This window comes from Microsporum canis, genomic scaffold, assembly GCF_000151145.1.
Source record: "Microsporum canis CBS 113480 supercont1.1 genomic scaffold, whole genome shotgun sequence".
In the NCBI taxonomy this organism is placed as follows: domain Eukaryota; kingdom Fungi; phylum Ascomycota; class Eurotiomycetes; order Onygenales; family Arthrodermataceae; genus Microsporum; species Microsporum canis.
In genome coordinates, this window is record NW_003299169.1 from 859,492 (window position 1) to 882,309 (window position 22,818).

Here is a 22,818-nt window from a genome sequence, read left to right on the forward strand (position 1 = left end):
AGAAGTTCTATGTTATGCAATTGACAAAAAGGTTCAATCAAAGTAGAAGCAAATTGAGGGTATTCTAATATTCCCTATAGTCGATCTTTTGGCCTTAACTTTGAAATATTCTAGGTGTAAGAGTAAACATCAAAGTGGCTTCGTAAAGACCAGTCTATTTCTGCAACCAAGTATTCACCTGAATGATAAGGATAAAAAATAACCAATATGAAAAGAAAATTTTGCTGCTCAGAGATCTCCAAGCATGAACGAATAAAAGATATTGGACGGACAACTTCCTACATACGCAGAGCCCTTGTCGTTTTATCATAAAATTCCAGGGTCATTGCCGCCAGGAAACAAGGGATATCTTTCCTTTCTTCGACCCAAAATTTAATGAGGTCGCGAATTTCAAGTGCAAACAGACTGTTAGGTCCGCCAGATATTTTCATGGTCCCATTCTCACCATCAAAGATGATTGAGTTCTCTTCGCCATCTCCCATACTTCCGGGCCCGTCGGCAGAGCCACCAGAATCACCATGTCTATAAGCTGGAGAGAGATGGAACATGGACGTCACTCTTACACGACCATTAGGCATAAAGTCAAGTTTATACCCAAGGATTGAGGCCACGGCCTCCCGGAACTCAGAAGACTTAGCGGTCCATATCTCCTTAAGCCGTCGAATACGTTTATCCTTTTCGGCAACTGCCTTACCGGCTTCTTGGAGCTCTAACTTCATACTTTCAAGAACCGTGGCCGGGACCGATTTGATATTTGCGCGAGCACCGCGGATTTGATTAAGAAGGTCAGTGTTTTCTGCCTTGAGCGTTTTTAGCGTACTCATTTTAATCTTCTCAGCCTGCGCGGTTGGGTTGTCGCGGAACTCTAGGATTCGAGTACGGGACTGAGCCTGGAGAGAAGAGAGGTGGGATTTGGTCGCTTCCAGTTCTCGTGTAAGTAGCTTGACAGATTGTTCTGATTTGGATAAGGACTCTTGAGCGGAACGGTACTTGCGAGTTAGGACTGCTACTCGTTCATTCTCCGCATCACTATCAGCGGGTGAAAGCGGCCGTTTAGTTCCCCGCGACGTGGTTGTCTGTGAATCGGTAGCAGGGATTGCCTCTGCCTCTTTCTTCGAGAGCTGCTCATGTAATTCATGAAGTTCCTGGCGGTGTTGATTTAGAAGCTCTTCCAAGTGTGCGATATGCTCAGCCTTTTGAGAATCGAAACGGTTCTCCTCAACATTCATAGTCGTTTCTTCGTCGTCGAAGGCCTTTAGCTGTGCTCGTAGATATTCCACTTCTTTCAGCGCAAGCATTCGTTGGCGTTCCAGTCGGAGTCTAGCCCGGCTTTCGGAGCCTGATGAAGACGAAGAAGTTGTACTAGCCGCACCATTTGAACGTAATTTTTCAAGGTCCTTTTGAAGGGAAAGTTTTTCACTTTCCAATCTCACAGCTAGTTCAGACTTCTCCGTTGCCTCAGACTGAATGTGACCTATTCTCTCTACTAGAGAAGTATTCTCAATCCTAGTCTGCACAAGCGCTCTAACAATAGCTTCAGGAGTCTCAAATTCTGCCTCCTGGTCCGTCCCTTGTAGCAAATTATCCCAAGAACGTTTCTCATCTTCCAGCACTTGATTCCGTATTTGCACATTATGCAATTCCGCCTCAACACGCTTCATCATCTGAAGCTGGCTCTCAAGGGCCATCTTTTGTTCCTCCACAACCTCCACTCTCTTCTGCGACTTTTGGAGCGGCCGCAGTTCATTCTCGAGGCGCTTAACTTGTGCCAGTTGTTCGGATAATTCTCGTTTCAACACAGACAGCGCCTCGGGATCTGTTCCTTCCGCCTTCAAACGAATATTCTCCGTTTCTAAAGCTTCTACCTCGGATTCCCGTTCTTCGAGTCTGCCCTGCGCCGTTTGTAGGTTGCTCGTTACCTCCTGGAGATCACTCCGTAGTTCATCCAAAGTCTTTTGCAGGGCGGACCTGATAGCTTCCAATTCATCGATCCGATGCTTGAATTGGCGCTGCTGGTCCGCAAGCTGCGACTGATAATCGTCTGATTCCTCACGTAGAGTTTCATTTTCATCCTGTAATGTCCTCAATCTCCTTTCCCACGACGACTTTTCGCTAATCGCAGCCTCCTGTGTATTTTTCAGTTCTTCGGTAAGGGATTCAATCTTATGCTGAGTTTTATTATTACTACTTTCTGCCGCCTGCGCTCTGCGGAAGTCCGCATCGGCTCTGGCTTGTAGCTCCCTTAACTCTTTCTCATGTTGAAGCGCAGTAAGGTCTTTTTCTTGCTTTATGTTCTCAAGGTCGTATTTCAGGGTACTTATTTGTACGCGTAGCTCTTCGTTTCCGACATCTTTTGACCATACCGTAGAAACTTGTTAGTAAGGAAACAAAGCACAAATTGACGTTATGTGAGCAGAGTAACCGACCTGGCTTCACACCTGAATCGCTGGCCAGAGTGCTTCGTCGTAATGGGCTTCTAGGCATCCGGGATGGTGAGTTTCCGGCAAGAAAATCGTATGTTGGTTGCGTATGAGAGAGCCGGCCCCTGTTCATCCTGGAACTGTCTAATGTGTAAGTGATGATATGATAATGAATTAAATAGCCCGAATATGCTCACCTAAAATCTGTAATGCTAAATTGCGGTATAGTTAATGCACTGGCGGAGTGAATTGCCAGATGTTTTGATCATATATTATTACTGAAGAATAAGCGTGAAGTCAGTATTTACTTTGAGTTGAAATTACACGCGCGCAGCCGCCAAGTCATATGATCCGTAAGATTATCTAAGCAGTGATTACGAATTTATTATATAATATCAATTAAGGTTTGATCATATGATCATGCCTTGTCCGCTGTGTGGGGCTTTGACCATCCACCTACTGATAAAGTGGGATATTTGCCTCGGCTTAGAAATTCACACGGGCTCATTATTTCATTGCATTTTATCGTTAATTAAAAGTTAAGTATCTCCCATGGGCTGGCCTAAAACTCCAACACATGTGGTTTCCTTTTCTTCCTCCGCGCTTTTTTCTACCGGCCCAAAAAAGAAAAAGAGAGTACGTTAGCTACGTGGGTAGCTAGACGTAGTGAGATGTAGCATGGTGGTGATGTGAGTTGCTGCGTGGATGCGGTGGAGTAAAGCAATGTTTGTCTCGTTGCAAACTCCGACAGATAAAACCCCCGAATATGTACGCTGTCTTCTTTAGCTTCGTACTAAATCTACGCCTTGGTAAGGTCGACACCAGCGGCCTTCTCGGCCTTACCGTAGGCCTTGAGTCTAATGGCTTGGGTAGCGATGAAACCGGTGGTGTCGGTGGGAGCGAAGTCGTCGATGGAGTCCATGCTGCTCAGCTCAGGGTCGTACAGCTTGCTGGTCTCGGAGCTACGGCCGAGAACGGAGACGGTGCCCTTGAAGCATCGGATACGGACCTGACCGTTGACGTCGTCTTGACTGGCGGTGATGGATTGTTCGATGAACTTGCGCTCTGGGGAGAAGTAGAGACCATTGTAGAGGATGCGGGACCAGGTGATGGTGACAAATTGGTCACGGAGGAGGCGAACTTCACGGTCAAGGACAAGGCCCTCAAGGTCAAGATGGGCGAGGCGGAGGATAGTCATAGCGGGTGAGTCACTGGAGGTTATATTAGTGTCGGTACAGGGGTAGTAGGGGACCTGCAGCCGGAAGAAGAAACTTACTAGCAACCGCGCTGTGCAGGGAAGGTGTCAGCATGCATACGCCAAGGGTAGTTTGGTCGGGGGGAAAATAAAACTTACAGACTTGAGGCCGATGTAGCGGTTCTCGACGATATCAATACGACCGATTCCTTGATTAAGTGTTATTTGGGTGCAAAAAAGGGTTGAATAATACCAACAGGGAAAGGACTTACCATGGATACGTCCAATTTCGTTAAGAGCAGAGAAGATGGCGAGAGAGCCAGTAGTTTTGTTACCGCTCTTGGGGTCAATGAGGGCAACTGGGAGACCTTTCTCGAAGATAATGTTGAGGTCAGCTGGTGTATCGGGGGCAGTTCGAGGATCGTTGGTCAGCTTCCACATGTCATCTGGTGGAGTGTGGTCAGCATCCTCGAGGATACCAGCTTCGTAGGAGCAGTGAGCAAGACTATAAACCAATGTTAATTGATTTTTTTTTTTGATACCAATAATGAGGTCAAGACTGGGGATATTTACTTCTCATCCATGGACCATGGCTTAGCCTTGGTGGAAGTGACGGGGATGTTGAACTTCTGGGCGTATTCAATGAGATCGTTGCGGCCAGCGAAACGGTTGTAGAATTCGGGCATCCTCCATGGGGCAATGACGTTGATGCTTGGCTGTATAATGTTGTTTTATTAGCAATTGAAACGAATCTAACGGTGGGAGGCTTGTTTGTGTAGTTAATTACCTGGATGGCGTAGAAGGCGAGTTCGAAGCGGACTTGGTCGTTTCTGCAGAGCCGGTAAGCATGGGCCACGATGGGGTTACAGGGATTAGACAGGGGAGAGGTACCCTTTGCCAGTGCATCCTAGTCGAAAAAAGAAATTCCATTAGTCCGAGAGATCAAAAGCAAATATGATTAAAGAAGCGGTGGGAACGCATACCATGGCTGACGGCTGTGCATCCTTCTTGTTGGGCAACGCGCATCATAGCTCTGGCGATGACTGGACGGGCACTGGGAGAAGGGTTAGTATACCATCATCTCCCATGAAGGAGTGGAAGGGCATTCCCAGGCGACCTACAGGCTAGTTCTATTCCAACAGTTAGCTTCGCAATCCCAGTTATTGATATTTTATGGAAGGGGCGACGAAACCTACCCGAGGAGGTATCTATCTTCCCAGATAGCCTACATGGAGTTCCCATTAGTCAATCCAGCCAGTCAATTGAAGGGGTTTCTTCGTCTTGGTAAACGGACGTTGCACTGGATGGCCTTGAAGCAGAGATCCTCAACAAATTCCTTCTTCAGGTCCTCGACGACCAGCTTCTTCGCACCGACGGCGAGGGCCTTGCGCTCAGCCTCCTTGAAATCCTCTGCCTGGCCGACGTCGGCGAGGAAGCAGACGACCTCATGGCCCTGCTCGAGCAACCAAGCGAGGATACAGCTGGTGTCGAGGCCACCCGAGTAGGCGAGGAGGACTTTCTCTTGCGGGGCCATTGTAGCTGTAAGGAGGGGCAAAGGGTAAGAAGAAGAAGTAGGCAAAAATGTCGATTGAGTAGAGGGGAGAGATGTTTGACGACGATGAAGTTCGACTAATAGAAAAAGAGGGAAAAAGGATCGGAGAGGAGAGCAGGCTTATATATCTTTTGTCGTCTCTTTCGTCTGTTCGACCTCTGGGAGTTTCACGCCCTTATTTGGACAAGCTCAACAACTTTTTTTTGCTTTCTTTTCCCTTTTCGGAAACGCCCTGCGTAAGTCAAGTCACGGGGAACCCCACAGCACGTGATATCACATGGCTTAAGGTTAGGGCTTAGTTAAGGTTAACCCTTGCCGGTTTTAGACTAGCAGACGCCGGTGCTGCTTACTCATCGTGGCCTTGGCGTTTGTTTTTTTCTATTTTTTTGCTTTTTTCTATTTTTTTTCTCTTTGCTTTTTTGTTAACCTTCAACAAACAACAACTATCAAGAAACCAAAATCCAGCGCGATGCCAGGTTATGGCGACACAGAGAGGATGGAAAAGTAGGCGGCGGACCGCTGGCTACAGGTTTTATGGTGAGTGCACATATCCTGGACTGCCCGCCTGACCGTCTCTACCTTGAGGACTACTTCATCTCGCCTGTCTCTTCGCCCTCTTCTTCTTCCTTCCCCTCCTTTTTCAGTCGTTTCTTCGTCGTCTTTATAAGCTATACTGATTACTTAAGCGGGTACTTTCCCCACTATTGGTCCGAGCGGCTCCACTAGCGTCTTGCTTATCTAAGCGTGGCCTTTTTTTCCTTGCTTTCGGAGTTACGTAAGCATCATGCTTTTGCTTCTTCTCTCGTTTCTTCTTCTCTTCGCTTTTTCTCTCTTCACTTCAGAGCTTTCTTTTTTTTTTTTTGGCTTCCTCTCAAGTCTTTTGCTTTTTCATGTCTCCCCAAGCCATCTCGCCTTGTCTGGTTCTCGTCTCATCTCTGGTGCTGTTTTGCTGATCGGTATATCTAGGCTGGCTGCCTGTTGTCTTGCCAGCTTGACCGCCCTCCAACGCTAGGAAACTCTGCTTGCCTGCTACTTTATAACATCTACTTCGACGGAGTGTTACTTCTACGCGGCCCTCCTCCTCCGTCGTTCGATCCAGCGTCGAAAATCTCGCTCTGTATATCTGTCTTTTTGGGAGGGCAACACGCGACATCCACCTGCCGGAGGCGTAGATCGGCATTCCTTCTTGCAACGACCACGATATTTAGATTGCTTTCTTTCCCCCTCCCAGCAATGAATCCGCTCTCTCTCTGACAGCTCCGGCCGAACATGCAGCCACAATCACCTGGGGCTCATCACGGAGTGCTACAATAATGAACACCAATAGCTCTAGCTACTCTGCTTTTGGTCCGCGAAGACACTCCGTCGCGAAGAGCCAGAACATCCATAGCCAGGGCCCCAGCCTGCGGGAGGTGAAAAGCAGTGATGAGGTGCTCGCCCACCGTCGCAGAGGTGCCTCTCATGGACGCCAGTTCACAGTCGCGAATGTTGGTAACAATGGACGGCTATATCTACGGTAGGTTGGCTGTCTCCGGTCAAACTGCCTACTTTTCCTAACAATCACCATGAACAGGCCAATCGCCAACCGGCCCTACGCATTGCAAACCCTGCAACCGAGCCCGAACATAGCGGAAACAACAACAGACCACCGGGCCAGTGCCTGGTCTAACTCACAGTTCTCCTACCTCGTTGATCAGCCAGATACAACCTCGCGTGGACCTGCACTAGCCTACCATCACCTCCGTCGATGGAAATCATTGCCTACCATAGACGATGTTCCGCCAAGTCCCACCCGCGGAGCATTGAAGGTGGTCATCGAGGGGTCAGAGCCCGTCGACAAAACACCGCCCAAGTTACCAGGCCCGGCACGTAAGCTAGACGACTTCAGGTTCCCTGATAGACATGCTTCTGCCTATCGACCAGCACCCAGGACTCCGAGGTTGTCCTCGCCAATATCGATGGCAAAGATGGACAATAAGTCTGTCGACAAGGCAATTGGCCAGTCCGTCTTTTACAAGCTCATGGAGCCAATCGAACCCTCCATCTTTGATGACCTTATACCCATCATGCACGACGCCTCCGTTGTCCGGTATGCAAAACAAACTAAACAGCTTTCTGCTGCTACCCCAGCACGCATTGTTGCCCAGATATCATCCGAATCATTTATGGACTACGAACTCGTCTCGGATTTTTTCCTTACCTTCCGCTCCTACCTCTCTCCGGGTAACTTGCTATCCCTCCTCTTGGCTCGTCTCCAGTGGGCCATCAATCGTCGTGAGGATGACGGGCGCATTATTCGTATCCGCGTCTTTGCAGCTCTGCGACACTGGATCCTAAACTACTTCGTTGACGACTTTGTTGCAAACGACGGCCTGCGTGCACAGTTTTGTTCTCGTATAAATTCTCTATATGAAGATCTTAAATGCCGCTCCTCCCGTGATGTCAGCGACACTAAGATCATTTTGGACCTGAAACGGTGCTGGAACGGGAGATGTGCGCAGTACTGGGATGATCCTGAGTTTGTTAACGATGCACGACCAGATGATCCCATTGTCCCTGGTGCAAATAAGCCAGACTCTCGGCCTAACGGTGATGGACTGTGTTTTTCCTATTCCGAACTTGTCGCCCAGGATGCACCTGCAAGCTACAATCGCAAGGGTTCAGCTGCTTCAGTGAACGACTTCCCCAAAAGTCCACCGCCTGCATCGTCTGCTTTCAGCCCACCAAGCGTCAATATGCCTTCCTCCCGCCTTTCAATGCGTAATAACAGCTTGTCTAACCAAGGCCGAACTGCGCACCATCCGCCAGATCCCATCCCAGAACTAAACGACCCCTCTCGCTCCCCTGCTTCCCCTAGCCTGCGCTCCCCCACATGGCGATGGCCACTCCACTCTCATTCTCAATCTTCGCACTCCCATAAACGCAGTGGAAGCTTCTCCGACTCGTTTCGAGATGACCGGGCTCCTCTGCCACACTCCCAGTCAAATCTTAATATTGACAGCAGTGGCGGAGGACTGACTTCCTTGAGTCAATTAACCGTCGAAACTACCAATTCGCCCGGCGTGAACTTTAGTATTATTCGGGGCAGTATGCTCGCGCCTTTGGAGCCAGATGTGCCAACGACACGTCCGCCATCACCACCGCCAGACCCTTCCATGCCTCGTTTACGACCCCCGAGTTCGCCTTCATTCTCTTCATCAACCTCGGCAGCCGCTTCCTTCGCGCGGACAGACTCACCGCCTAAATCTCCCGCACCAGCAGTGAAAACATTCATCAGCTCTCTCCGTCGTGTCCTACACGGTAGCAGCTCTATTGCTAGTGCCTCCTCCGCAAGCGGTATATCTAATAAACCAGAACCCCGCCCTATCGTATCAGCGTATGGCAAAACGTCTCTCCTCCCACCTAATGTTGTCTTCGGATCTGACAAGTATCGCGAAAAGAGACCGGGCATCAAGAGCGCCTCCCGGATCGACGTCTTATGCGACAGGGCTTACCAGTCCTATAGGGCTCTAGCAATACAAACACCTGTAGCTACCCCTACTGTTGTCGCTCGTAGTCCGAGCCCCAAATCGCAACCGCGAGCAGAAATGCCCGCCTCGCTCCCCATTCCCAACTATTCACGCGGGGTATCTAGCCAAATCACAGCAGGCAGCCAGTCCATAGTTATCGTTGACGATACTGGAGCTAGGGTAGGCACAGGTGGAGGCCTTTCTCTGCTTCCTGAGGAATTCCAGATGTACTATCCAGGCTCTGGTCAATCTGAACCCGAGCCAGAAATTGATCCATTGACACCGATACCCATGCAAATACCCCAGAAAGATAAACTAGAAGTTACCCCAATCTCAACACATGAAAATGTCACTATCAACAAGCCAGGCTCGAGGTTGCGCAAGTATGCATCCTACCAAAGCGTGTTAGGTGGCCACGGCGCCCAACGGCCCGTCTCCGATATGCCCAAGGTTACCGCACACGTAGATATGGCAGCTAGTAGAGATTCATTCTTACCTGTACATATGCCTGCGGCTAGGCCCTTGCAGCTACCAGAGAAACGCCTTCGCAGACGGCCAGGTGGCGATCTACGCAAGATGCAAAACACCGTAGACTCTGTGGAACAAAGGCCAAATATCAACCATGACCGTGGTCTGACGACATTAAAGTTTGCTTCTGGTACAACCGCAACGAACTCTACGTCCTCCGCATTGTATATACCCCCTGCATCAGTAAATATGGGCTCCGGCTCCCATAGCGAGGACGACAATTATGATGATGACGATGAAATTGACTTTTCAACTTCTTCCAGCGCACTGGATTCACTTAGCCGCAGCGATACACGCTCTTACTCCTCTCCACAGCCTCGGGGCAGGCATATCTTCGAAGATGCAGTTGCTGGTTTTCGGAAGATACCTGACCAAGCAGATGGGGGTATTGAGTCTGCTCTTCTTAAGCTTGAGGGAAGATGGGGAGAGGGTATGGGTTCCGGAGTAAATGATAGTCCTCAGAAAGCAGCCTTCTCTAATACAGGTAGACGGAGGTCTCGTCACGCTCGGCATGATGGACTGACACACGGGCAATACTTAAATGTTCGTAATGATACTACGGCCTACCCTGGATCTTCGGATGCGGCTATTCCCACTGGTACGGAGTCTTACCTTGGATCGGATTATTCATACTCCTCCATTCCGCTTCTGGAACGAGGATTGGGAGACGAATCGATGAAGACACCCCAACTTCCTAAATCCGAGAACCCTTCGCCCTTAGGTCAAGGTGCTCTATCTCATCCATCAATTGAAGTCATAGAGAAGACGGATAGCATGAATAGGATTGCGCAGGGCGCAACGGCAGCAGAACCCGTACATGAGAATGCTGATGACAACATCTCAGAGCTTTCATCTGAACTCTCAATAGATGAAGAATCTAGTAGGGGGGCATCACATCCTACTCATCCCCTCGCTGCGCCATCTGTACCTATATCCTTCCTTCCACCAGCCTCTTTACCACCATACAATCATTATGGCTGTCCTCCATATGCCAATCAACACCATGATACCCACCCAAACTTCTCTCGTCCTCGAAATAACTCTCAACCCTCTCTAACACCCACTACTCCAACTCACTCAGGCAGCACCTTCCCTAGCTCCGGCCACATTGCATTTGTTCTAGCTCATGACTCGCAGACACTTGCCAAACAATTCACCATTGTCGAACAAGCAGCTCTCGGTGAGGTTGACTGGAAGGACCTCGTTGATATGCGCTGGGCGCATTCCTGCCCTTCCCCGCTTAACTGGGTTGATTATCTCTCTGCTGGTCTCGACCGCAAGGGCATAGACATGGTTATCGCACGGTTCAACCTAATGGTCAAATGGGCGGTATCAGAAATCGTGCTAACCAAGAATATCTCGGAGCGTGCTCTTGTGATCACGAAACTGATCCATATATCTGTTAACGCTAGAAAATTGCGCAACTATGCCACCATGCTGCAGATTGTCATTGCTTTATCATCCGTTGACTGTACACGACTAGCGAAAACGTGGGAGCGTGTCCCCGAGACTGAAAAGGGCATCCTGGCCGAAATGGAATCGTTGATCCAACCAACTCGCAACTTCCACAAGCTTAGGTCTGAAATGGAATCTTCCGTTCAAGACGGCTGCATTCCATTTGTTGGTGAGTGCCTTTGTGCGACCTGGTCATATCTCAGGCCTATCATATATTTTTCGACTTTGACTAGCCATGCTAACATCACATCAGGCCTCTATGTTCAAGATCTTACATACAATGCTCAAAAGCCTGCGCAGATCGCAAGCACCCGCGACGGCGAACCACTGGTCAACTTTGAACGTTATCATACTGCTGCAGCCATTGTGAAAAGCCTTCTTCGTCTTATTGATGCAAGCACAAAATATACCTTCGAGCCCGTCCCCGGAGTATTAGAGCGTTGCCTTTGGATTGCTGCTTTAGCGGACGACGATATCAAAGCGTTCAGCAAAGCGATTGAATAAATCAATAAACCGTCTATTTATTCTTCCAGCGAGCGACAAGCAAACAATCGGCATACATGAAACTGGATCGTTTCACATCTTTAATTAACGCCAATCTCCCATCGTTACCATTTTATTTCTAATTTATCTTTTCGTCTTGCATTTTGGCTCCATCTAATTACTCTAATATTTCCTTGGAATTATCATCCCATGTACGCATTCTGGGGCCTGGACTTGGTAAACATCTTAACTTTGGAGCATTGGAGTGGGTTTTTGTTTGGTCTTTTTTTTTTTTGGTTTATCTGGGGCTGGCACAGCGCGGCAGCGACCTTGAGCGTGTTTAACGTTAAACATGGACCTTTCTTTGTTGTTTTCTTTTCTTTTTCTTTTTTTTTTTAGTCCTAACAGCAGGATACCTTTTGATAGCTACAGGAGATAATGATTTTGACAGTATATTGTACTGTGTTGGCGTTTAGGACTTTATCTTCGGCCCAGATGGAGTACGGTCCTAACATCTAGACATATGTTCAGAGACAGGACTCCAAGTTGATGGCTTTAATATCCCCCTCTACATACAACAAGCTCTACATATACTCAACGCCTCTGAGATAGAAGTCAGGTACTGCATAATACTATCTATTCTATATCTTGGATGTACACTTTCCAAAGCCATGCACATTTCGTCAAACATATCTACAACTATTTCTTTCCACAACATACACCATCAAAGAGCGTGTAGCTGGAATTACAGCTTAGCAACTGAGCCGACTTTAAAAAGTTCATCTTGGCTATAGAACAACGTCCTTCCAACTCCACCGGAAAAAAAGTCATTATCCACCCACACAAGCAGAAACCTACAACTACACGTTAACAAACCGACTAAGCAATTCACCATCAACCATAAGCCAGAATCCGATAACTCCAGCCTCGCCATCTTCGCTGCCCCTTACGGCTTCTGTTCGCGTGCTCACTCGCCCTAATGGACCCAGATGCTAGTTTCCCCCGCAGTTTAGGATAGCTTTACGTGACTTTTTTGCTTCATAACTTGAAACTCCCCTCACTACAGAAAAACCCGACAGGACCAGGCCGGACCAGAGAATACAGACCATCTAAATGCGATGGACCCTGATGGCCATAACCAGGGCCACGCTCGGGGCCCTTCTGTCAGTATCACCACTGCCGAGCACGAGAGCAGTGGTGATGAAGGCGTCGAGAAGTCGAGAACGTTACCACCCGACTTGCCCACCTCACTAGACGACCGGCGCTCGTTTCCGAGCTATAACTCGGAGACGGAGATATACGATGGATGGCAGGGTGAGTTTTCCCTGGTATTTCTCTTATCTTGAATACCGGTATATGGCTAACAGATACGGTTGTACATTCCCAACTAGGCCAATCGCAATTTCTCACCACTCCGATGCCAACAAAACCGCTCTCCTTTAGTCTAGGTCTCGACGATCATAACTCCGAAGAAGAATTCTACAGCCCTCGTTTCCAGTCTCAGAGCCTGACGGGTGGCTCTCGACTGGGAGATGGAGCCGAGTCAAATGATGCCCGGTTAATGGAAATGTTAGCTGCACAGGCGGCACATCGGGATGGAGAGATTGTCGAAGCTGATGAGGATGCTATTGCGTCTGATGAAAAATTGTCTGATCAGGAAAAGAAGGAGATACTACAACGGACGCTAAATATGGCTTCAAGTAATGGGGACGTTGGCCGGGTTAGAAAGCTGGTCACTGGCAAGGCACTAAAGTACGTGGACGTTAATGCACCGGATGAGGAAGGGACTGCACCGTTGATATATGCTAGCTGTTTTGTAAGTGGGATATCTTTCTCTTACCGGAGGTGAGTTCTAGTGCTGTGAGTCTGCTAGCTAATATATTAAATTGGCGTAGGGTCACCATGAGGTTGTATCTGCGCTGCTTGATGCAGGCGCATTTGTTGACCAGCAAGACCGCAACCAATGGAGTGCTTTAATGTGGGCTATGACGAACCGGCACAAGACCATTGCAAAAAATCTACTAGATCACGGTGCATCACCCGATATTCGATCGTCTTCCGGCGGGACAGCTTTTGATTTTGTACAGCCCGGGACAGATATTTCGAAATATCTCCATGAAAATGGCTATAATGTCGGATCTACTGTTGGTGGAGAAGACTTTTATGATTCAGGCTTCTCTCACAGTCGATTTGAGGAGGAAATGGCTGAAAACGAGATGAAGCGAAGGATGATGATGGAGGAGAGTGCCATCAACTTGGAAGTCGACTTATCAAGCCTGGGACTTGATGAGAAGCACGACGATGTATGGTTTCCTTCGACACTCTCTGGATCAGTATGGAAATATGAATCTAACCCTCCGCTTAATATAGTCCCTTGATGAGTTTGAGGAGCAGCCAGAGTTTGTCTGGGATCGCTGCCTCAATGATCAAATGTTTGTGTTTCAGGAAAATGAGTTGGAACGAATATTGGATATTGTTATAACAAACATGACACCTCAGCGTTCTCCATCCCAAAAACCTGTCCCAGCAAATTTACTTTTTCTTTGCGCACGATACGCACATTATCATGCCAGCCCTGACCTCCTACAGACGCTCCTCCACTCCGCCACAGATCGGATTAATCGTGTGGTAGAAAAGCATCAGTGGGACATGACTATCCTGGCATTTTGGATATCAAACGCCACTTTATTATTACATTACCTGAAGAAAGATGCTGGGCTAGTCGAAGCTACGGTGGAGTTCCAGCTTCATCTTGCAGAGCTGATTAACGAGATATTTATTCTTATCATTCGCGACGCTGAGCGCCGCATAGATAAAATTTTGGACACAGCAATGCTTGACCACGAGACGATCCCCGGCTTTGAAGATGTTCAATTTCAAAACGAATGGAAACTATTCAGAACTAAATCAAAAGTGAAGCCGGAACCAATGGAGAAACGATACCGGCCACCATCTCCCAAGCGACGGGCTGAAATTGCACCCCGTAATGTGACATCTTTACTATCATCGACTCTCTTTGTGCTGGATCTATACGATGTCCACTCAATCATTACCACCCAAATCATAGCACAACTGTTTTATTGGCTCGGATCTGAACTTTTCAACCGGATAATGACTACCAAGCTCTACCTTGCCCGCACCAAAGCGATGCAGATTCGAATGAATGTATCTGCCCTAGAGGATTGGGCACGCACAAACAACCGCCAGCCTGAGCATTATGAAAACGGCTCTGCAACATGTACCGGCGAAAATACAGTTGAAGCCGCTCGTAGACATCTTCAACCGCTCATCGAACTACTACAGTGGCTTCAATGCTTCTCATCACTTGGTGAAGACATGGATTCGTTGATAGAGACACTAGAGCAACTTCAGCGCCTTACGCCAAACCAGCTTCTCCATGCAGTAAAGCTCTATCGCTCCGAGGTGGGAGAGAAGGGACTTTCTAAAAGTGCAATGAAACTCCTTATCTCCCTACAAAAGGATCCATCTCAATTACAGCAGATTCTCGACCAGCATCGACAGCACTCCAAGCCCGTTAGTAGCCCCATTTCTAACCAAGGAAAAGATGAAACAAAGCTAGTTGAAGAACCACAAACCCCCCGGACACCACGAGTATTAAACCCTCTATCATCCCCGGCTGGTTCGACTTCCCCCGCGCCACCCCCATCGCCACAAATAACAATCCCCAAGAATGCCCCGCTCCTTCTCGACCCTTCACTCACATTACCCTTCCAACTACCGACCAGTACCGATATGCTGGTTAGTTACGGGGCCGGGTTTGGAGGGGTTAACCGCGAGCGTGCACGAAAATATATACCTACTGTACCGACGGAGTTTCTCGTCAAATTTGATCGCGAGTAGTAAACTCTTGGGATACCGTACATAGCCTGTAGTGAAACAAATGTATTTCTCAAATAAGACGACAGACTGTCATCATCATTTTTGCCCCTCCTTGTTACTCATAGCCTACAATTTTCTATCATCTGCCGTGGGCGTCCAAGGCGTCTGCATAGTTCCTTCAAGAATATTCCTTGCTAAAGATAAATCCAGGGCTGAGGTGTTGCATTGCTTCTATTTTTAGATCTGTAGGCTGATGGAGGCTCTGCTGAGAGTTTTCGAAGCATATGCATGGAATCGGTGGATTTTCAGTTCCCGTGTTGCCCGACTCTTCCGGGAACAACGTTGAAATCGTTTATCTTCTTACATACTATGTATGTAGTTACTCTGTATAACTTTCTCCAGCCTAATCAGCGATTCAAACCTGGCCCCGATTACAAGCACTAGTTCCGACTACAATCGTCATGCATTAAAGCGCCCCCACCCCAAATCCGTCTTTACACAGGCTTTATTCTATACAGGGGTTCTTGCAAGCCAAATATCAATAATGTGCAACTTGAGAAATACAGCTTGGCTTAAGACCGAAGTAGTACGCTATTAATAGCTCGACTCTTTGTAAGATCATTTGCATATCTTTGTATGACTTTACGGCTATATACTGTAGGAAGTTACCGGCCTCCGCAGAAGATATCTCGAACAGACTGTGTAGATAACATGTATCTCGGTTCACATAATGATATATCCGAAACTTCATCTACAACACTCCAATTTGGGATGCATTCTGATTAAACATCCAGTATATACTAATGTTTCTACTATAAATCTGTACATGTAGATATTGTGAATCGATTGGTTGAATTAGTGATGAATTAAGTATTCCTATTTTACAAAGGTTTAAAACATAAGATCAGTTCTAAAGACCCAAAAGACCCATATTCCATCCATTGCCATCCAGACACCGTAGTATCGTCACCCCATATTTACATCAAGTCCTAAACGTGGACTAGGGAATATCGTTACTTCGTAGTTCGTAGTGGTAATTAAGGTAGTGATTGTTTCATCATGCCCTACAAAGTATCTAAATCGATGGTTGTAACTGAGTGTGCTCCGTTAATAGGGCGGGGTTCAGCCTATCGGCTGACGAAGTAAGTAGCTCGCGCCTCTGAGTCTAGCTTCTTTCCTGCAGCCTTGTTCATTTTCCGACGAGAAGCTGAGGATGGAGAAGAAGAGCGGGATGAAGATGGAGACGACGACGCAGAGTGGTTGTGGTGCCCAAAGTTCCTCGAGTTGCGGTGAGAAGCATTGTTTGCATCGATGACCATGGGAGTGTAGTGGAGGGTGAAGTCGGTCATGTTGGAGGCCATATTTTTATGTTTGTTTGAACAGCTTTGAGTTGTTGTAAATTATTTGTCGTTTATGTTGTAGCGAATAGTTGGTATAGATCTAAATGTAGGCCCTGTTTGTGCTTGTCATGTTCTTGTTGATGATGAGAAGAATAACTTCTGCACAGGATTCGACGCCATACTTATACCCGTCGGCCTCGAGTTGAAGCCATGCGGAAAAAGTCTTTGCTGTTACATCGCACTGCCTTCTCGACATGGATCTTTCACGCTCTTGAAGCCGCAGGAAACATCGAGATAGAAATATTTCCTGCTTAATCAGTATTATCTTACATACTATGACGTCATTGTCGCTTAAGTAAGCGCAAAGTCTTCCCTGCCCGCCTCTATAACCAATTAAATAAGGGCTTGGCAGCGGTTAAACGGCAGCGAAAGTTAGTCAGTTCTGCGTTTGGGCCATGATCCGCGGAGCCGGATCTTGATCGGGGATGAAAAATCTGATCTCGTATCCGAATAGAAAAGTACGGAGAAACATTATTTCTATACAAGTATTTATCTCAGGCGAAAGCTGCCCTGATAAATATCATATGTGAAAGATTTCACTTTAACCTGAATACCAGGGTAATCAGTCAGTCGCTAGCTCCATATACGGCCTCCTAAGAATGCCCAAGTCTTCAGAGATCAGCCGGGAGATAGGAGAAGACTTTTAACTCTCACAAAACTGAGATATGGTGCAAGCTCTACCTATTTGATTTGTCGTGACTTCTAGTATGACCTAACTCCTCATCTATGCTAATATTATGCATAATTACCTATTGCTCTAGAAGCCTGCATTCAACACCTTGTTACCGATCATGGGATCTAGAACCCCAACATAATTCAAGCATCAAATTAGACTAACCTTTGTACAGACAACAATATATTATTTCAAGATCACAACGAGTCGCTCTTAACTCTACTATACTTGAATCTCCAAACCCAAATTCCTTCGCAAATGTAGCCGGAAACGCGATTGCTGGGGTTTTCAAATATGGCGGCGTAAATAAGCTAATAGAAAGGAGACGTTTAAGGAGTAACTGTTGAAGGACATTGGCTAGCTGAAGAAAATGTTGTGATGTGGTATTAATATCGGTCATAACATATATAAGTTACTGACAATACGTGCTACCCCGTGGTTACAGTGTTAGGATCAGGTAAGTCAAAGTGCACCTTAATACACACATACAAACCCTATGGCCCAGTAGATCCCGACAAGTGACTTTTTCTTTAGTTACTGGACTAACACTAGAAGCGCGTAACTTTCTCGGTATGTGTGCAAATGAAATAAGCAAATTATATGGACGACCAATTTTTTGGGGTATTTAAAGTAGGAGGGATGGAGGTGGATAAGAGTTGGCTGTGGAAGTTGATATTGGGTGTTCAGAGAGACTCCACCAGTGTGCAGTTACTATTGATTGATGAGTGAAGTCGTTAACATGTTCTGCTATTGGAGTAGTTAGAAGTTATACCGCTTTTTTCATTCCCGACCCAAGACAGAGTCGTATCTGCGGAGGTAAGCTCTTATCCTCACAAGTGAACCCTAACAACATCAATGATTGGATACCCGATGCCTACTGGGATGGTTCAAATGACAATATGGGGGTGGTAAGGGGGAACGGCCGCCCGCTGCTGGGTCTGTATTATGGACGCCGGAATATGCAGAGAGAGCGAAGGGAAGAGAAGCGATGGGATACAGAACATAACCTCTAGAGCGTGGCCCCTTCTGCCGCTTTACTCAGCTTGTTGCGTGCAGGAGGCGATTTTTGTATTCCGACGGTGTGACGGGAGAGGGAGCTAAGCGCCGGCCCTTACATATGATCGGTTGGTTGATCGGGCTGAACAACGGGCCAACTCCAATCATTTACGAGGCTTGACCAACCAGCTGAACTGTATATCCGTGTAAATGGTTGAATGAAGGAATAATAACCTCCGCCTCACGAAGTGGTTGGCCGTTAGCTGCGGGCGAAGTCGATTACGCCCCAACCTTGTCTCATCACATCTCGTACAATAACCCGGCGGCTATGGACAGGCCGTCTTCTCTGCTTCTGCCATCTCTTCTAGGATCTTCGACGCTAATCACGGGTGGAACCGTATAGATTGGCTTCTACGGTTGGTTGCCCGCCTGGGGATGCACGGTCGAACGGCCCCCATACTGCTGCCTCCACCATTGTATAGTTATATGTAACTACGTATGTCAAGGTCAACGGCGGTTGGACTATTTTCTCCAGACAACACCGTAGATACGACGTATCTCCGTGTGCATGTAGTACTAGTAAAATACGTACCATGGTGTAGCGTTGTGTACTCCGTAGAGTAGATGTTTTCTGTTGGAAGTTGAGATAAGAGTGAGAGAGTGGGAAAGGGCTGAGTCAGCTTCTAAATATAGGCAGGAGATCTGGAGATCAGGGTCCTTTTTTTTTTTAGCCCCAGGCCAACGGTTTACAGCGCAGAAGAAGTACCTGCAGCAGTTGTTCGTCCCTTTCTGAGTATATAGTCTTGCTCTGTGCTGTATCTTCCTTTCCCTTCCCGCCGTATGCTCTCTATATTTAGACAGCCCTTGCCGTTCTCCATAATAGTGTATGTACGCTGCCTTTATATGTACGCCATAGCTACTTTTGTGTGCGTCGTTGAACTTGCATCGTGGCTGTGAGAGGCGTCCCAAAGCGGTAAGTGGGAAGGGCTGAGCAACCTCGGCTGTACCTGCTAATGGTCTAAAGAGGAAAGACGCATGCCAAGAAGGGCCCGGACCGCCTTCCGCTTTGGGATAAGGATGGGTCCATGCACACTCCCGAGCCCTTGTCCCGATCAGGAAAGTTCAGTGACCATCAGGCAAACTTCGCGTTGTTTCTGTTTCTTCAAACACGTAGAAGCCGTCGTTTTATAGCGGTGTGGATAGCAATCATCTCGGGCGTATACGACGGGAAGAATGTCTTGGTGTTTGCCTTTTTGCGCTTGTAAAGTGTAAGCAGAATGATGTCCGGTCAAGGTTATCCCAAAGAGGAAGTGGAGCCGCGCTGGCCAATGGGGTTGCGCCCAGACCTGCCCTGTGCTGTACCGCCGCCTCGGTGCGTATTCCAAATACGGCGACGCTTTTCTCCCTTCTTGTTGTCGAAACATACATAGTACGAGCTGGAGCTAAAAAGAAAAGAAGGTAAAAAAAGAAAAGAAAAGGAAAAAAAAGCAAACGAAGGTGGATGAAGAAGAGGAAGAAGGAAAAGGGTCTGGGATGATGCGCTGCGACTTGCGGATTATGGGCAAGGGTTCCCTTTCTGCCCCGGCGCAAACTCCGATTCTCCCATTCCTCCTTGCTATAATTACACCAGGGCCCATAACACGCACGAACTGCGGCAGAGTCGACGATGACCTGGATGATGGGCCTCTTTTCCAGTGATAGATAACACGGTCTCCGCCTCAGACGTCAGAGGAGATCAAGAAAATCCAAGATTCACATTCACACTGAAAAAGCACGACGGAAGAAGCAACAAGACAGAGAAAAAAGAAAGAGAGAAAAGACAACCAGAGAGAAACGGGAGAGACCCATGACTAGAGCTCTCCATGCTGCTCACCCTCAAGACATCTTCCCGCAACGGCGCCCTGGCTCTTGACGAATGCACGCGCACGACGCCGGCATACGCATACCAGAAGCACCCTCACCCGTCTCCCTCACCGTCGCCATCGCCGTCGCCGTCGCCGTTGACATCGACACCAGCCCGCCGCCTGATGGATTCACAGCACAGGAATCTGCCTCCTCCAGTCGCCATGGGCCTCACCGTCACGGAAATGACGTCCTCCAACAGCTCCAGCTCTAACTCAAACGGGGGAGCTAGCATTCCCCTTCCCCCTCCGCCAACACACCCACAACCACATCTTCAAGGCCGTGATGGGCGAACTTGGGATAGCCACGATGATGCAATGCGCCAATGGCTACAAGCAAGAGTTGAAGAGGATAAGCGCAAGCAGGAAGAAGAACGCACCCGTCAGGAGGCCCTCAAGCTTGACCAGCGCAAAATTGAGCACAAGATGCTGCAGGATACGCTCAGCTCCAACGTCCCGCCTCATATGGTGCCTCTGGTATTTGTAGGGCTGGCTGGACCCCAGGCTCAATGGGCTCAGCAGTATATCCTACAGATGACACAGAATAACGGACCTGCAGGTATGAATCCGAATCTGAATCCGTATCAGCCTCAGCAACCACGGCATGAACAGTATACCCAGCAGTATAGACCACCACCGCCTCCCTCTTTTCCGCAACAGCAGCCACCTCCCAACCCCATCTATCAGCCTCCCGAGTTCTCCTTACGCTCGAAGCAGAACCCCATGGAACCCTCTGAGAACCGTGAAATTGCACCCAATCCATACGCCATCTCTGCTCATAGACTCTCCATCCCTTCTTCCCAGCAGCCTCAGCAGCCTCAGTCCCAGCAACAAGCCCGGCAACAGCAGCAGCCGCACCACCCACACCATTCACCTCACCCGCATCACCAGCAGCACCAGCAGCAGCCCTCTCCGCCATCATCATCACACCCCCATATCACCATATACGGGCCCAATCCGATGGCCCACCACGCTCAGATGACCACCGAATCACTCCCGCGCCTTTCTACTGCCTCGGACATGCATCATCCCATTCAGCAGAGGAACAACTCGACCCCATCTTCTGCAGCCATCAGTGCGCACACCCCGTCCTCGTACTCCCATTCTCAATCCTACCCCTCTCACCCCGTCTCCACCAAACAAGACTCTGCAGCTGCCCCCCAAATACGGCAGACCTCCCCTTCCATATCTTTCCACCATTGGGTCCCTCCACAATCTCAACCCACCACTCCAGCTGGGAAAAGCCCCAACAGCTCTCCCCACTCCGGCAATCCAGCCTCTGCCTCCTCCCAGACTCATCATCTTCGAAATGAGTATCAACCGTCACCTAAGAAGCGTAAAGCGCAAAGTTCGCACGCTCCCATCCCACCACCCCCATCTCAACTGTCCGAGGTGGCTACTACCGATGACCTTGGTTCTCTACCTGATCGTAACCCCCGTAACCGATCACACTCGGGGGCCAGCGCAGAAAAACGCAGACAAAGCAGTTCTGCAACCCATTCCCGTTCAATTGGAGAGTATACTTTTAAAATCAACACCAGAAATAATAACACATCGCATGCCTATTCAAGCTCTAGCTCAAAACACCAGCAACATGCAAATCAGAGCCAGACGCAGATGCAAGTATCCTCTCTCGTCCGTCCATCCGATCCCACCCAGACACCGACCACTAGCCGTTCTCATTCTCGCTCGCGTGATGTCTCGCCTTCTTCTCGCGGTACACGAGACACCACAAGAGATAGAGACCCGCCCATCATACATGAACCAGATACTGCTGCTGTTGCTACGGGACCCAGAGCCTCCACAAACGTCTGCAGCAGTGGAGATAGCACTGTCTACCACACTGCATCAAACTCACTCACCTCTAACGAGACCAACGGCCCGGTTTCTAATGGTGACACTCTTCGCAATTAGAATCTATCTGCCTTACAATTACCAAGCTGCTTTATGATTTACCAAGTGGCCGACCCAGGCTGGTCGGTATAATGCCTAATGCCTTACCTTGATTTACATTCATTCTTGCCCAGCTTGCTTCTACTATGTTGTGTTTCTATTCTTGTGTCTATTTCCTATTTCATGCCTCTATCCTCTATACATGGCCCATTCCTCTCCTTTTGTTTCCAGCCTTTGCTTTAGTTCATTTCGCATGCAACCTGTTTCTCTATATCATGGGTTTTGGTTAATCATAGTATTCAATGACGGAGGTTGGACCTGGTTCCCTTTTTTTTTTTTTTTACTATTCTTATGTCCGCTTATGTCCTGCTTTTTATAACGCCTTGATTTAATCTATTTACTTGTTTACCATTATTACTTTCTTTCCTCTCGCTTGCTTCTCACAGCCTATAGACTGGAGAGGCGGATAGACCTCTCGAAACAGCTTCATTTGCCTCTATATCCCATTCTCCAGTTTCTTTTCCCCATTCTTTCTCTACTCTTGTCGTTTTAAACTTAGATACCCAGTGTGGCTGAGCTCATAGAGAATGAGCAGTGTGGAGGCAATTTGTACAATAATATATTTACCTGCCCAGGAACAGGTGGCTTTCCTGTCCTTCCCATACTCTATCAAAAACGACAAAAGTCAGCTCAACAAAATAATGAAATACGATTCAGACTTGACATGGTCTCTTCCTTGATTCCGCCACAGCAAACTGCAGAAGCCACCTGCACCATATGATATCACATGTGGCTTACGGATATCAACGTCCGAGTTAAATAATGCCTGGCGCCCAGGGTTTTTAGATGAAGGAGATCGTGCTAGTATTTTCTTTTGCGGAAGCATATCTTGTCAGATGGTGGAATCTCGCTTTCGTGCAACTCAGAGCAACGTTTACGTGAAGGCTGAAATATGGATCATGAACCGTTAACT

At 48.0% G+C, this 22,818-nt stretch overlaps 5 protein-coding genes across 5 annotated transcripts; 3 read left to right on the forward strand and 2 right to left on the reverse strand.

The window, feature by feature from the left end:
• Nucleotides 1-278: 278 nt before the first annotated feature.
• Nucleotides 279-2,553, reverse strand: MCYG_00320 (spindle assembly checkpoint component MAD1; the record flags this gene model as incomplete). The annotated part of the gene is made up of 2 exons (XM_002850170.1): nucleotides 279-2,350; nucleotides 2,427-2,553. The coding sequence occupies 2 exons, from the start codon at nucleotides 2,551-2,553 to the stop codon at nucleotides 279-281; spliced, it is 2,199 nt and encodes a 732-aa protein (XP_002850216.1).
• Nucleotides 2,554-3,215: 662 nt separating this feature from the next.
• On the reverse strand, nucleotides 3,216-5,159 carry MCYG_00321 (argininosuccinate synthetase; the record flags this gene model as incomplete). Its single annotated transcript, XM_002850171.1, has 9 exons — nucleotides 3,216-3,672; nucleotides 3,697-3,707; nucleotides 3,888-4,120; nucleotides 4,189-4,331; nucleotides 4,403-4,445; nucleotides 4,507-4,522; nucleotides 4,599-4,669; nucleotides 4,812-4,840; nucleotides 4,910-5,159. 9 exons carry the CDS (start codon nucleotides 5,147-5,149, stop codon nucleotides 3,220-3,222), a joined length of 1,239 nt encoding a protein of 412 aa, XP_002850217.1.
• A 1,321-nt stretch (nucleotides 5,160-6,480) lies between these two features.
• On the forward strand, nucleotides 6,481-11,163 carry MCYG_00322 (low temperature essential 1; the record flags this gene model as incomplete). Its single annotated transcript, XM_002850172.1, has 3 exons — nucleotides 6,481-6,683; nucleotides 6,741-10,828; nucleotides 10,913-11,163. 3 exons carry the CDS (start codon nucleotides 6,481-6,483, stop codon nucleotides 11,161-11,163), a joined length of 4,542 nt encoding a protein of 1,513 aa, XP_002850218.1.
• A 1,097-nt stretch (nucleotides 11,164-12,260) lies between these two features.
• Nucleotides 12,261-15,003, forward strand: MCYG_00323 (DIL and Ankyrin domain-containing protein; the record flags this gene model as incomplete). The annotated part of the gene is made up of 4 exons (XM_002850173.1): nucleotides 12,261-12,456; nucleotides 12,510-12,958; nucleotides 13,038-13,475; nucleotides 13,513-15,003. 4 exons carry the CDS (start codon nucleotides 12,261-12,263, stop codon nucleotides 15,001-15,003), a joined length of 2,574 nt encoding a protein of 857 aa, XP_002850219.1.
• A 4,910-nt stretch (nucleotides 15,004-19,913) lies between these two features.
• MCYG_00324 (conserved hypothetical protein) lies at nucleotides 19,914-21,866 on the forward strand (the record flags this gene model as incomplete). Its single annotated transcript, XM_002850174.1, has 1 exon — nucleotides 19,914-21,866. The coding sequence occupies one exon, from the start codon at nucleotides 19,914-19,916 to the stop codon at nucleotides 21,864-21,866; it is 1,953 nt and encodes a 650-aa protein (XP_002850220.1).
• Nucleotides 21,867-22,818: the final 952 nt, after the last annotated feature.